This window comes from Trypanosoma brucei, chromosome 8 (assembly GCF_000002445.2).
Source record: "Trypanosoma brucei brucei TREU927 chromosome 8, complete sequence".
In the NCBI taxonomy this organism is placed as follows: Eukaryota; Euglenozoa; class Kinetoplastea; order Trypanosomatida; family Trypanosomatidae; genus Trypanosoma; species Trypanosoma brucei.
In genome coordinates, this window is record NC_007281.1 from 2,080,579 (window position 1) to 2,095,776 (window position 15,198).

Consider the following 15,198-nt stretch of genomic DNA (forward strand, 5'->3'; position numbering starts at 1 on the left):
AGGAGGACAACAATGGGTTGTCTTTTTTCGACGATAGGGCACGCACGCAAACCCATACATGATTATCTGCTCCTATTTTGTGTGTTCCTGTTGAGCGGCATGGAAGGATTTGAGGTGACCCCATTATGTGAGAGGCCTAGCTCCCACCTCAGGATGCTTACATACTTTCAGTGGGCGTGCTGACGGTTGAGGGAGCAAGAAGAAAAGGTAGAGGAGAGCGAAGAAGCGTTAGATGTTTGGTTTTGTATTTTATTCCATCGTGTGTGCTCCAGCAACCAAACCACGAGCAGCCGATCTTCCCCTTATATACACTCACATTTTCATCACCTCTCGTTTTGTTTTCCTTGTATTTCCGTGCACGTTCTTTGAGCGAGGTTCGATTTGGAGGAAAGGATATGGAAATGAGTGTGCCACTGCATCAGCCCAAGCTCTCTAGCCGTGCTGGACCACCTTTGTTGTGCTTTCCTTCATCACATACCTCCCTCTCGACTTTTCTCTTTTTCGACGGTTTGTGTGTGCTTAAGTGCAGATTTCCCCCTTCACAACGGGATGCAGAGCGTTTAGTTTGCGCAACCGAATGGTGTGAGGCGCCTTTTTAGTACAGCTACAACTTGTGCTCGCTTTTCGTGGTGCTAATGTGTTATCACCGTAAATTGCCCTGTGATGATAGGTTTGAATGCTCATGTATGTAAGCATGACCAGTGTACGCAAGACCAACGTTCCTACGCTTACTCGGACAAGGACCGCACACGCTTGTTGCTGAAGACGCAGCTTAAGGACGTCTCTCACACTGTCACGCGCGACCGAACACTTGGAATGCAGCTTTTCAGCATGGGGTTCAGCGTTTCACATGCCACTAAGTTGCTAGGCAGCTTCATGTCGCGCTCTCACCAACACAGGTGTGGGGGGTGCTGTGATAGCAATGTGCTGCATCTCACTGAAGGGTTCCTTGGGCGCGTTCTTCTTATTTTATGTTGATTGTTACTTCTGGATTGCCTACTGTTAGCGTTTCCACTCATTATTTGCCATTTTAATGTAGCTTTTGTTTTTCTTCTTACAACCGCCATCCGCAAAACCAGATCAACACAGCGTATAAATTCAATTGATTGTATTTTCCCCACGTGGTGGTGCCAGGGGTCACTGCTCTCTGACGCAATGCCACGGATAAGAACAAATGATTGTAAAAGCGACGAAGGAGGCAAGCAGTGTGCATCCCTTTGTTTGCTCTACTGCAGTCAATATTCATTTCGTACATTGAACCCTCTAGCTCACAGCAATTCACATGGTCAGCCACCGTCTCTTAACTTCACCGATACTTCTTTTGAAAGAAAATAAAACGAACCACACCTACTTTTATCTTCCGTTTCTTCTTTGTTGTTGTTGTTGTTGTTGGTCTCGGTTTTGACCTGCTCTTAGCGGGCCTGATCGGCGAGTCGACCCCATTTCCACATGACGCATAAGGTCCGCCTTGATGACGGACTCGTGGAGGTGGATACAGCTGTGAGGGGGCAATTCGTATTGTATTTGGATGAAAGAAGTGGCGTGTGGAGCGTTGCCCCAGCAGAACCACCGAGTAGCACGGTGAAAAGCAATCCGGAGAGTGCGCTAGCCGAAGTAGCGGTGAAGGAGGACAGCATAGATGATGAAGCATTGATGTTTTTCGCTGATTGAAGCCGATATTTCGTGCCTTTACAAGAATATCTCAATCCACTATGCACTTGGCACGCTGGTTGGTGCGACGGCGAGCTGGCGGTTGACATATGTGACTCGTCAGAGCAACTTACACTAACGCGAAGCCAATACACCCCTGCCCTTCTTTACTGTGGAAGTCTTAGCGTTTTGTGTTTTGCGGGTCGTTCTACCATTGGGATTGCAGTAATGGTTGATGCAAACGGCATTGGATATCAGCAAGGTGCGGTGGCAACAACTTTCACCTTCCCTTTCCGACACCCCTCCTATCTGAGGGAGCGGCTTGACACATTGACATACTCGGAAATGGGAATTTTGAAAGTCGTTGGACTCAGGCGAAACAAAATCAGTGTGCAGTCACTTTGTGTTTTGGATGGGAAGAAAATTCTTCACGATCTGGATACAACAGTGCTCGCCAAATCGGTACACCGCCAGGGCCTCCCAACTGCTGCCGTGATGGAAATCTGTTGGTGGTTGTTTCGGTTAGCGCAAGCTTTCTGTAATGTCCAAATTGTCTGCCCTGCCTATCGACCCCTAGTTAACCTGTAACAGAAATTTGTTTGTAGGATAAGTGCTCGTTTGTCAGGATCCCCGTATTTCCTTTTTCCTGCTTCTTCCGTCGCCTCTGAAGTTCAAAGGCCTTTTTTTACCCCTTTTTCATAACCTTGCGTGGTGGCAGGCACTTATGACCGCTCGACGACGCCATCGTCAGCGGCAAGCCAACGGTCACCCGCACAAACACGGAGTCTCACATCCCCGAGTGACGTCACAGGGCGAGGAGCAACAGCAGTGTGGAGACTCTTATGGGGCCCAGACCACACAACAAGGTGTTGATTACTCATACCCTACGTCGCCGAATGCACAACCCGTGAGCATAAACCATTCAGAATTGCGGCCCGTAAAGGGTGAAGGAGAAAGACTAGAAATGTCAGTATCTGAGGAAGTAAAACAACAACAGTCAGCAGAGCAGCGGGAAGCTGCTTCAAGCGCCTTTGATAATAACATAGAACAACACATGGAGTCACAAACAGTGACGAAGCATGGTGCACACGACACTTCCACGCGGTCACGACGTGGAAGGACGACGAGGAGCGCAAGAGGGCGTGCCCAGGTGGGTGGGCGGCTATCCAAGCCGAAGGCGAAAACAGCTGCACTGGAAGCAGGAGGTTCCTTTGCTCCTCTTACTAGGGCCGCAGCCCCGCAGACGGTGGTGAGCGCGCTGGAGGAACAGCGGCGACTCCGGAATATAGTTGCAGCACCGCCAGCACCTTTGGTATACGAGGACCCTGCGGAATGCGACGATAGCGAAGTTCAGGACACGGCACACGACGAAGCGGTCGAGGTCAAGCGACAAGTGGGCTCTTTTTCGCGATCATTTAGCACCAATTATCCGAAGGGTACTACAGAAGTATCCGCACCGGCGGCGGAGTTAAATGACACAAAGCCCATTTTCGGCAACAGTGAGCGAGATTCATCGCAAGCTGCCACCAAAGGACCCGAAGCTTTAGGCACAGGTTCTCACAGTGGTTCGGAAACACAATCAGGAACACAAGCGGAAGAATACAAATATGTTGGTGGTAGCGCTTATGGGCGACAGCGCACTGCAAACGTTGGAAGAGCTTTCGGTGGCAAAGGGACACCAAAGCGGAACCACATCGGGGACCGTACGCGGGGCTCCGCTCTCCCCTCGTCTGCAAATGCGGAAATTTACCAAACAGGTGAGGAGGAGGAAGGAACCGCGCGGAAGCAAACAGAAGGGCAACGAAACCAGGTGGAAACCGGGGCAGTCGCTCAAGGGGAAGCCGAAGGAGAGCACAGGCGAGTGAGGGTTGAATCAACTAAGAAAGCAGTCATGCGCGGGGGAGCCGATGAGGAGGTCGTGTATAAAGGAGCAGGGGAGGCACGAACGGATGTCGAAGAGGAAGCGGCAAGGAGGAGAGCAGAAGAGGTGGCCCGAAGGCGGGCTGCAGCGAAAGATGTTTTAATGAGGCGGGCTGAAGAGGCGGCGCGCAGGAGGGCAGAAAAGGTGGCCCAAAGACGGGCTGAACACGCGGCCCGTCGAAAAGTTGAAGAGGAGGCGCGGAAGCGTGTGGAAGGGGGGGCACAGAAAGCAGCGGAGGAAGTGGCACGCAAAAATGCTGAAGAGGCGGCACGCAAGAAAGCTGAAGAGGAGGCACGCAAGAAAGCTGAAGAGGCGGCACGCAAGAAAGCTGAAGAGGCGGCACGCAAGAAAGCTGAAGAGGCGGCACGCAAGAAAGCTGAAGAGGCGGCACGCAAGAAAGCTGAAGAGGCGGCACGCAAGAAAGCTGAAGAGGCGGCACGCAAGAAAGCTGAAGAGGCGGCACGCAAGAAAGCTGAAGAGGCGGCACGCAAGAAAGCTGAAGAGGCGGCACGCAAGAAAGCTGAAGAGGCGGCACGCAAGAAAGCTGAAGAGGCGGCACGCAAGAAAGCTGAAGAGGCGGCACGCAAGAAAGCTGAAGAGGCGGCACGCAAGAAAGCTGAAGAGGCGGCACGCAAGAAAGCTGAAGAGGCGGCACGCAAGAAAGCTGAAGAGGCGGCACGCAAGAAAGCTGAAGAGGAGGCACGCAAGAAAGCTGAAGAGGAGGCACGCAAGAGGGCTGAAGAGGAGGCACGCAAGAAAGCTGAAGAGGAGGCACGCAAGAGGGCTGAAGAGGCAGCACGCAAGAAAGCTGAAGAGGAGGCACGCAAGAAAGCTGAAGAGGAGGCACGCAAGAAAGCTGAAGAGGCGGCACGCAAGAAAGCTGAAGAGGCGGCACGCAAGAGGGCTGAAGAGGCGGCACGCAAGAAAGCTGAAGAGGCGGCACGCAAGAAAGCTGAAGAGGCGGCACGCAAGAAAGCTGAAGAGGCGGCACGCAAGAGGGCTGAAGAGGCGGCACGCAAGAAAGCTGAAGAGGAGGCGCGGAGAATGGCGGAGGAGGAGGAGGAAGCACGAAGGATGGCAGAAGAGGAGGCGGTCCGTAAGCGAGTTGAGCGGGAAGTGGCACGCAAGAAGGCTGAAGAAGTGGCGAGGAGAAGGGCTGAACAAGCGGTGCGTAAGAAAGCTGAAGAAGTAGCGGTACGCAAGAGGGCGGAGGAGGAGGCGGCACGAAGGATGGCAGAAGAAGAAGAAGCGCGTAGAATGGCGGAAGAGGAGAATTTGGAGCGCGGGCGAGCCGTGGATGGGGCTGCACGTACCGCGACGGGGAACGAGACTACTCTAACGGAACAACAGCGCCGTGAAAGGGCGAAGAAGAAGTTAGAACGGTATCGCAAGCAAGCGCTGGCACGTAATCAGAGGCCTGCCTGGAGGGAGAGCGATGCCGCAGCCGCTGCCGCGGCGGCTGTTGCACAAGGTGCCGCGGATGTGCCGTTTGTCCCCACAAGAGGAAACACCATTCTTCCCTCAGAAGCACGTGCAGCATCCACTTCGGAGGAAGAGTTGATAGCCGGCGCTCTCACCTTCCCCAACAGCAATGTTGCAATTGAGAAGTTTGACGAAAATCAATTAGTCGTGCGACGCCAGAGCCTGGATGATCCGTGGGATATTGGCCTGCGGTTCGACTGGACAATCAAAACGCTGGCAATCGGTTCCCTGCCCACCTATCGGCTGACAGACCCACGCCGCATGCACCCCTTTATGCGCATGTATCAGTCCAAACCTGTGTGGTTCCTTGAAGAAGTTAATGGCACAAAGGCTAATAACATTCGCGAGGTGATGGAAGTTCTCAAGAAAAGTCTCTTGGCAAAGTTTGTGTTTAGAAAACCGCACTGAAGTCAGTAGCCGAATGCTCGCTGAGATACATCCGCGTTCTCGGTGCTTTCGCCTCTACCCAGATGCGTCTCGCATTGAGGTAATCATCACCGACAGTCCTAGGTCTCATGTTCGAATTACATAGCCAATGATGCCACCGACTGTCCTTATTGTTATTCGGGTGAGAGGATGCGGACCCTAGCGTCGGCAAGAGGGTATCGTAAACAATTTTAAACTGCGGAGTAACCAACGCCGCGTTTTTCGACTGCGGGCTTGAAGGCGCCCGCGTGCTTCACTTTGACCCGTGCACTCTGCTTTCGGAGGGGCCCGGAGTGTGCACTACCGCCGTTAACTCTTGGGCATACGGTATACATACTTATAGACACTACGAAACATTCCATAGAATAAACTCCGCGTTAACATACATCACTTCATTTTCTGTGTTCGTGGTCCCGTCCTCACTTTTGGTTCTTTGGTGGGTCTAACTAACGATGTTGATGAGTAACGTGACAGCTGTGGTCGGGGTGGAGTGCTTTTTATCAGCAGTGTACCGCAATGGTGTCAGCTTATTCTATCACATTTCAATCTATCCTGCCTTCATTTTGCCTTATGTAAGAGGCGCGCAAATTTAGGTAGGGCAGCATCGCATCGACGACAACAGGAGCATTTGAAAGCTGGTTCGTTTGACCTTTTAACTCTGATGTTCTGACGCACGTCTTTGTTTGTCAGCTTTCCTAGTCGCATTAGTTTATATTATGCGCACATTGTCGACGGAACCGAATTGGAGGCAATCCGAAGCCGTAGCTCTATTTTACTACTACAGGTAATTTCCCAGCGCAGTGACCAGAGCATCTGCGCATCAGCGCTTTCAACGGCCGAGCTGACAACTTAAGCTTTGCAACCGGCTACGCCGGCAGTAGAACTAGTCACGCAAGAATCCGGTTTCCAGACCAGCTCTCCCATGGTGGGGGGAACGCCTCAATAAAAAAAATTAACCGGTTTTTTTGAATTCAGTATTGGTACGTTCCCACGTATCGCTGCAGCGAGCGCAACCAGGGCCTCATTGATCGATATTTGGTGATGAAACGCAGTTCTCATCCACAAAACTCCGCTTTTATTGATGGTCGAATCTGCTGCACCGTAGTAAAGGGCACTTCGCGCCAAAATCACCGACTTTGAGGGACTGCGCCAGGTGGAGAGAAGTGAAACGTAAGTGGAGGAGGCCGTACGCCCCGTGCACTTACCTGATGAGTAGTGGGGAGCAACACAGCATAAGAGATGTGCTGCGTGCCAAATGGATTAAATTATGGGGGGGGGGGTTGTGCGTATCTCTAGCGAAGGGAGTCGCAAGGCCCACAGGTTAGTTTGGTACCTTGCCAACGGGAATTCCAAATATCGTGCCAATCTGGGGGGAGGGATTCCGGTCGCTGCGACAACTCTCTCAAGCTCAGGATGGAAGTTTTAGTTGCACTTCCAAAGATGCCGAGAGCAAGACATTCGAGCTAACAAAGTCAAGGTGTTGCCGCTGTAGCAGTGGAAGGAATCAAGGCAGGGTGAAACATGCTACGCATGGAGTGATGGGGGAAAACATGAAGTTGTTTTTTGAACGGCGTCAAGTGTGCACGGGCACCTATGTCTATCACGTGATTTTGCTGCGGCGGTAACTATAAATAAGGTCTGGATGTTGGGGGCCCGTTTCCCTTCGGTCGTGGTTTGCTGGAGTTCTTTTCTCTGTGTGCATGTGAAAAGAATGAATTTCTTTGGGTTGTTGAAAAAAAAAAACATGTTTCGTGTAACTGTGGGAAGCGTGAGTTAGAGTTGATGCGCTTCCTCGGCACCCAGACGAATGAGCGGTATTGCCATACGATACACAAAAAGTGTACAATCTTTCGGTTAACAGGATACTTTTACCCTCTCTTGGTTGACCATCTTTCTCGTCGGTTTTTTCTCCTTCAGATGTTCCTTTATCGCCTCGCGTGCGGTGCGTTGCCGTGCAGCCACACTCCATAAAAGGCCCCACCAGTGGATGCTACATTACCCCTTAGCACGGCTCTCATTTGGCGCCCCACTTCTTTTATTTTTACTTTATTTATTTTTTTTGCTTGATCGCTTACGTACCCTTCGGTATTGTCAGGACACTTCTTAGGTGGAACATCATTTTGCTTTAGTTGTGGAGTACCATGAAGGGCCTCAGCCGCCTTGATGTCTTCCCGAAATTCGACACGCGGTTCGAGCAGGATGCTCGGCAGCGTACGGCGCTTGGTGGCGTTCTCTCCATGGCGTCCATTCTCATAATTACTTTCCTCGTCGTGGGTGAGATTCGCTATTTCCTCTCCACCGTGGAACAGCATGAGATGTACGTTGATCCGCATATCGGCGGTATCATGCACATGAAAGTAAACATTACGTTCCCACGGGTGCCGTGCGACCTCATGACAGCGGACGCCATTGATGCCTTTGGTGAGTATGTAGAAAATGTTGTGACGGATACTGCCAAGGTGCGTGTGGATTCAAGTACGCTGAAGCCTCTCGGTAAGGCACGGCAACTGGTCGATTTGAAGAAACAGCCGACGAATGGTAATGAAACGGGCAATGAGAACTGTCCAACTTGCTACGGGGCAGAGAAGAACCCAGGGGAATGCTGTCACACCTGTGATGATGTGCGGCGAGCTTTCGCGGAGCGCCAGTGGGAGTTCCACGAAGACGATGTCAGTATCGCGCAGTGTGCACATGAGCGCCTGAAGGTAGCGGCAGACAGCGCGTCTGCGGAGGGGTGTAACTTGCACGCCTCCTTTAGTGTTCCGCGAGTGACGGGAAACATTCATTTCGTACCTGGGCGTATGTTCAATTTTTTTGGTCAGCACCTGCATAGTTTTAAAGGGGAAACAATACGAAAACTGAATTTGAGTCATATTGTACATGCGTTAGAGTTTGGCGAGCGGTTTCCAGGACAAAACAACCCCATGGACGGGATGGTGAACGCGCGTGGGGTGAAGGATCCATCTGAGCCACTGATTGGCCGTTTCACTTATTTTGTAAAAGTTGTGCCTACGCTTTACCAAGTCGTTTCAATGGCCAACACTGGGAACTTAGTGGAATCTAACCAGTACTCCGTCACGCATCACTTCACTCCGAGTTGGGCCGCCCCCAAGGAAGGCGAGACGGACAACCCCAACAGCGATCCGCTGGTCGTGCCGGGAGTGTTCATATCATACGATATCTCTCCCATTCGCGTCTCAGTCACGCGTACGCACCCATATCCATCCATTGTGCATCTGGTGTTGCAATTGTGTGCCGTGGGCGGTGGCGTTTACACGGTGACCGGCCTTATTGACTCCCTCTTCTTCCACGGTATTAAGCGGGTTCAGGAGAAGATAAACAGAGGGAAGCAGTTTTGATGTGTTTTTGAAGCCGAAGAGCTGGAAAGGAAGAAAGGTGAGAGAAAATGATAAATATAAAGGGGATTAAGTGTCACACGCAATTACTTTTAGGAGTGGTGGTAGACAGTACTCACCCTGCTTGCGCTCTTTTTCTTCCCTTTTGCTTTGCCACTTCTTCTTCCGTTACTTCACACGGGGTTTGGTGCCCGTGACAATTTAATAAATTTTGTTGCTGTTTCTGTGAGAGTTACCACCACTGTTACTGAATTGCGTATTCTCTGATTCAGGGTATTTCCGGCCTGTTAAGCAGCATCTCTGCTCATTGTATCCCTTCTCTCTCCTCTTCTTCACTCGCTGCGACGGTAAGCAACCGCTAGGAAAGCTAGACAGCACCCCGTTGTTATTGCCACATTCCAGTCCCATTCAACCAAGCAACAAGTTTATCGTTCACGTAAAGGCGGGTGAGTGCATCATTGATCGAAAGATGATTGTTCCATCGTTGAACGGCCGCCTTTTCTCCTTCCTCTTCATTTTCCTCACCGTTGGTCAGCTGTCGCACCCATCACCAGCCGAGGCATTCGCCACAAAGATAGAGCCCCACAGCCGTGAATGTTTCGTGGAGTCCGTTCCGGCAGGTGCCTCCCTCGCCTTTCTCTTCCGCGTTACTGATGGTGGGTCATTCGACATCGATGCCGTCATGACAGCAACAACCGTTGCCCCACTCGAAACGCTGGATGACACATCGCGCCTGCACTTCAGCGAAAAGTTGCGGCCGTTGCGAGACAACGCCCAAACCACCGTCATCAATGAGTGGCGTCGTGCCACGGAGGGCAGTCAGACTTACACCGCTCCCACTGTAAGCGAAACCAAGCATGGGTTACCCGCGGAGGTTACGGTCTGTTTTGACAACAGCTTCGCCCGCCGCTCGCCCAAGTGGGTGTCTTTTCAGTTCCTCCGTCACGAAGGACTGGAGGAAGACCCGCAGGCTAGCATGACAGCTGAGGCAAAAGTAGAGGCAGAGTTGCATAAGCATGGCTCAGTCCTATTTGAACTGGCGACTGCAACGGAGCGGCTGCGGCTGGTTGGGGAATCAGATCGTGTAAAGCATGAATCTCTTGCACGTATCATACAAGCGGGACTCATTGGAAACATCGTGCTTTTGGCGGTGATGGCGGTATATCAGTACCGAACGCTAACGAGGTTCCTTCTGCGGTGTAAGCCTCAGTAGCGGTAGATAAATCTGCACGAAAGGTGCCAAAGAAAATGTTACTTCCCCAGCCAACACGCAAAGATTTAGGTGGGTGGGGGATCTACCCAACAGTCCTTTTTTTTTCTTTTACAAAACAAAAGAACCCTTTCGGCTACTGTTCATGTTTTGTTTTGTTTTTTTTTTTGCCGTTGCTTCTACAACCAAAATGCGCATCAAATAACTATTTGCGCTTTTGGATGACTCCCTATTCGTGTAGCGGCAACTGATGGTTCAACCACCCGCTCCCACTTTTTCGTGGTACCAGTGGTACGACACATTGTCATAGTCAATGATTGTTTACTTTTTATTTATTCTTCTTTGCGTTTTGCGCTTTTGCGTCGTTGGGCAACAAATCACCCCGCAAGGAACAATTCGCAACCCCCTTGTCGATGCGAACGCCACCATGCATTTGTTTCACGCATCATTCAAGTCATTCCTCATTTCCCGTCCAGTAGAAAGAAAGGGAGAGAGTGCGGTCCAGCTGTGCACACCCCATTATCCCTTCCCCTCCTCTTCCTTTTACAGCCTTTCTCCCGTGTAAGTTTGGTGCATTTGGAGAATATGCTCCGTCGGTTGCACACTCGTATCTTAGGAATGGGTTCCGTTTGTGGCATGCCCCCTTCGCCCATGGCTGAGGTTTTCCTCAAGTCCCTTCCACCTCCAGCGCAAGTGGATTTAGTCAAATACCATCGGTTTGAACAGGAGGAGGCGAACCGCATGCGCGTCCCGCGATGCACAACGTCCCCCGAGCCGTTTTATGACATTCAAAGCGGCGCGGCCGGGCACAAACATGTGGTGCTCATCACGCGTGAAGGGAACTTGATTACGTTTGGGGAGAACAGATACGGCCAGTCAGCTGCGCCTGGAGAAAGTGTGAGAGGCGGAGGAAGGTTAGGTGAGAACCGTCAACAACCCTTAGCGAAACATTCTGATCAACACGTAAGCGCAGCACCAATGTATGTGGATTTGGACGGTGCCTTCGCGGGAGGGAACAAAAGTGTTGCTTGTGGATCCAACTACACCATTGTGTACCAACCGGGTGGCCGTCGCGCTATTGGTTTTGGCAACAATCACATGGGACAGCTGGGCATAGGACATAAAAAACAAGTTGATGCATCAAGAGGCTTCGCAGAGTGGGACCCCACTGCTGCCTGGTGGGGCGGGAATACGAACGTTATCCGTACGATTACATGCGGCTTCAATCACACGATACTGCAACTTTCTTCGGGGGAGCTTCTTTCGTTTGGCAGCAACACGTGGGGTGAGTTGGGGATTGGCTCCACCGTGTCCCCTATGCAACCCACACCAATCCGTTTCTTCGAAGAGAAGGGCATTGTAGTGGTTAAGACCGTGGCAGGAAATAGTTTTACACTCTTCCTTACAGCCGATGGTCGGGTTTACGGTTGTGGAGCAACAAATGCTGGGCAATTGCCAGCAAACGTGTTTGAGCCGGCGCCGGTGCTTCTCACCCGCAGTTTTCAACAGGGCTGCAAAGTTGTACCCGGTAGGGTTCACGGAGGGCCCACTCAACCGAAGCTCATACGCATCAAGGACATCGCTTGCGTGGGTTCCATGGCGGTTTACGCAAGCCGTAAAAATGAGCTGTTCGTGCAGGGAGCTCTGCCAGACTACGGGTATCAAGTACCTTCACCACGCTTTCAACTAGTTGACCAGCAGCCGGCAATTGATTATCTAACAGAAATGATGGAGCACAACAAAAAGAAAGGTGGAACCAGATGGATGGATGACAAGGGAAGCGAGGCTCACACTGGTTTCGACATTGTACGGCTCGTGCAAGGACCGAGCACGCTGCTGGTCATTTATAAAAATGGCTGCGTTGCGGGTCTCGGTGCGAACGCGGAGGGACAGCTGCAGAACATTCGTAGGTCCCAAAAAGGGAAGGAGGTGAACCTCGCTAAAGCATTTACCGCCAACGGCTTGCTACCCGTCTGTTTCCCCTCAAAACCGTATGAAGCGGGAGGAAAACAAACGGCTGCGCTGCCGTGGTTCACGTGCGGGGCAGGTTTCACACTTTTGTTTGACAACAACGAGGTTTACGATGATGGAGGACAGGTTAAGCCGATAGAACTACCACCACCAGCGCCCACGTCGCGTCGTGGGGCCGCCGCTGCTCTGCGGAGCATGCGTTAGTGACGTATAACATCGTGCATTAGGAAGTGCCTCCGTGGCTTGGGGGAAAAAGAAAAATGGCGCTGACGACTGGATACCATTGCAGCACCTGAACTTTACATGTCACCTCGGCTTAGAGGAGAGGTTGTCATGCTTTTCTTGCATTTCGCAGTGGACTGCTATGTTCTTCTGGTTTTGCACGTACCGTATGGACAATCCATGCGCGAATTCGACCCGGCGTTGCGTTGGCTTGAGGGGAAACGGTAACGAGGCACACTGCTTGGCAGCACATGCACCAAGAAAGAAAAAAGGCACCGGACCGTAACGATGACATGTAGAGTTGACTTAAGTTAAGTGATATACACTTTATCCCACCGCACCGCCTATTGGTGAGGAAAAGGTTTCATGAGCAACTGCCACTCCAACCCCAGTGAGGCATGGCGTCAACTCCTCCGGCTCCAAGAGGGGGTGTAAAATAAGGGATGGCGATTCGGTTGAATGTTGAGGCAACGCTCTCTCTTTTAAGGAAACACACACACGCTGAAGGAAATGGCCGTGGCATCCGGTAACTTAAAATCACCGGCCACTAGCGCCGGTTCCCCAAACTTGAATAAGCTACTGGCCTCTTGGCTGCTGTGCGCCAATGCGAAAAGACGAGTTAGCGGGGGAAACACATCAATCGGCGTTACCTTTACACGTGTAATTGTTAGTAGTTGAACATCTGGAAAGGAGGAGAAATCCATGGACCAAGTTGGGCATCAAGCGCGCACATGGTGCAGCTTGCGATGGCAGCCCTTTAACGATGAAACTGCGCGTTAACTTACCTGGAAGCCGACGGTGAATTGACGGAGTTTCAGTTGTGTTTGGGCGGAGCCTCGGCCAGCTGTGTTTTTTTTTTTTTTCTTCGCTTCCACACTTCCCGCATCTGTACACTCCAGTGGTGTTAGTCCATCTCACCTCTCCTCTTGGAGTTGCGGAACCAACGTCTCTGTTGCAGCCGCGAGTTTCTGTCACCACAGCTTCCGGTGCGTCCCCCATTTTCTCTTCTCCTTTGCCGTTGGGAAGGGCCACATTTATTGTGCTCACGGAAGCATTGAAACGAGGCAATATGCCCCGTACATCGGCACCCTTGCGCACGAGCCACAAACGGAACCCCCGCTTTCTCACATGTTTGTCAACTTTGACGGTTGGTTGACCCGCCGCCTGGAAGTGTACCGAAGTCAGCGACGGCCACCCGCAATCGTCTGAAGTTTTAATCGCCCTCGTGGCACCGGGTCCTTTCAATTGATCAGTTGACGGTTCCGAAGTGGACCGGAACGTTATGGATGAAGTCGCAAGGGGAACGCTTCACAACAGCGAGGGCTGCCGCCTTATTCAACTGACGAATAATGTTAAACTGCATCGCGAAGGAAGTACACAACAGTGGGCAACAGCACCTCTCTCACCGTAACGGGTTTAGAAGTTTCCGGAGGTTTCAAACGACTGGCCACGAGACGGAAGAGTGTGGTAACAGCTTGTGCGGAAGAAAAATAAAAAGAAGATGCAAAAAAAATCTCAAATTGAGTGGGAAGAAAAAACAGTGCGGATATTTTTCTGCCCGGCAGTACCAACGCCGATTCCCTCTACATATGCGAACTAACTAAATGTATGAAATCCGGCAGGCAACTTTCGGTCGTTTCAATTTTCCCTTCCTCAGTCAGAATGCGGGTGGGAAGTAGTTACTGTTGAAGGAATGGGCTCAAGGTGGCGACAACCAACAACAGCTCCAACACAAACTTCAGGCCCCGCCACATTCGAGGGGTACAGACCAACAGCCCTACGAGTAAACCGTTTGTCGTGCCCCCGCTAAGGTTCCCCACCACTTCTAGCGGATGAACAAAAAAAAAGACGAAAGTGTCGCGCCACACCTCACTGCAATCTTCAGTGCCCCGTGGCTGTCTCTTGGGGTGCAATAAATGCTCTGCTATTTTCTGCCCATCACTTCCCACGAACGTGCATCCCCTGTCCAAGCCACTATCCTTCCATGCTTCACTTCGGTCCCTCTGTTCCATCATATATAAATATATATGTGTGTGTGTGTGTGTGCCTTTGCCGTTTCATCGTCGTTCCATCGGCCATGCGCATCACCTCGGTCGTGTTTGGCCAATAGATTTCCAAAAAAGAAAAAATCACTGCGGTGCGCAACTAATTTGTGTTCCTGCTCAAATGCGCCACTACACAAACGACGTACCTCTTCAGCGACTCGTTGGGTGGCACTCTACCCATCGTTTGGTAACCGAAGATCAAACAAAATAAAAAGGTATCAGCATAGAAACAACTACTCTACCTCACACAACGTACCCGCCATACGAGCGTACGGTGGAAAGCAGGATAGGCAATCTTTTACCCTCACTCTGGTCTTTCAGAAGCATAAAACACAACCCCGGAACAAGATTAGACGTTCTTAACCGAAAGCAAACTTACACCTTCCAACATCATAACAAAGTTAAACAAGGTGAATCACACCGACCGTATAAGATAATGATTAAATTGCAAGAAACGTCAGTGAAAGAATCTGTGTGCGCGTACTGCACCTTCATTACTAAGAACAAGGCAGATGGAGGGATTGAAATGCTTTCTTTCAATTTTATCGCCACCGTTATTTTCATTATTTTGAAAGTGCAGATGGCGTGCGTAGTAGAATGTGTTAGGTTGTATCGTTTGAGCTAAGTCAACGTCCGTGATAGGGACACACTCATTCAAAATAACCAGTCCTGACGTTCTGCTTTTTCTGTTACAGGATAAAGAGGGTGCACTCTCATTGCACAAAATCCAAAATCATCCACCCTTCGGATAGCTTCCATCATCACAAAATATCCCTCAAGCATTTTCCACCCTTCCTATCAAGACTAAAATATTGCGGAAGTGAATTTAATCGCTTTCAATTCTAGTTTGATTTAGTGAAGTGCTCCAAGCGTTCCAGTTAACAGCATCACAATATTTGTACCAAAAGCAAATGC

General features: G+C 50.9%; 4 protein-coding genes across 4 annotated transcripts, besides 3 other annotated features; all 4 read left to right on the forward strand.

The window, feature by feature from the left end:
* Positions 1–15,198: part of a sequence feature (sequence corresponds to BAC RPCI93-10K10) that runs on past both edges of the window.
* Positions 1,372–1,392: a microsatellite.
* Tb927.8.7260 (kinetoplast-associated protein, putative) lies at positions 2,375–5,461 on the forward strand (the record flags this gene model as incomplete). The annotated part of the gene is made up of 1 exon (XM_842462.1): positions 2,375–5,461. One exon carries the CDS (start codon positions 2,375–2,377, stop codon positions 5,459–5,461), a length of 3,087 nt encoding a protein of 1,028 aa, XP_847555.1.
* Positions 7,513–7,540: a sequence feature (AT_rich).
* On the forward strand, positions 7,621–8,838 carry Tb927.8.7270 (hypothetical protein, conserved; the record flags this gene model as incomplete). Its single annotated transcript, XM_842463.1, has 1 exon — positions 7,621–8,838. One exon carries the CDS (start codon positions 7,621–7,623, stop codon positions 8,836–8,838), a length of 1,218 nt encoding a protein of 405 aa, XP_847556.1.
* On the forward strand, positions 9,305–10,048 carry Tb927.8.7280 (hypothetical protein, conserved; the record flags this gene model as incomplete). Its single annotated transcript, XM_842464.1, has 1 exon — positions 9,305–10,048. The coding sequence occupies one exon, from the start codon at positions 9,305–9,307 to the stop codon at positions 10,046–10,048; it is 744 nt and encodes a 247-aa protein (XP_847557.1).
* On the forward strand, positions 10,631–12,220 carry Tb927.8.7290 (hypothetical protein, conserved; the record flags this gene model as incomplete). Its single annotated transcript, XM_842465.1, has 1 exon — positions 10,631–12,220. One exon carries the CDS (start codon positions 10,631–10,633, stop codon positions 12,218–12,220), a length of 1,590 nt encoding a protein of 529 aa, XP_847558.1.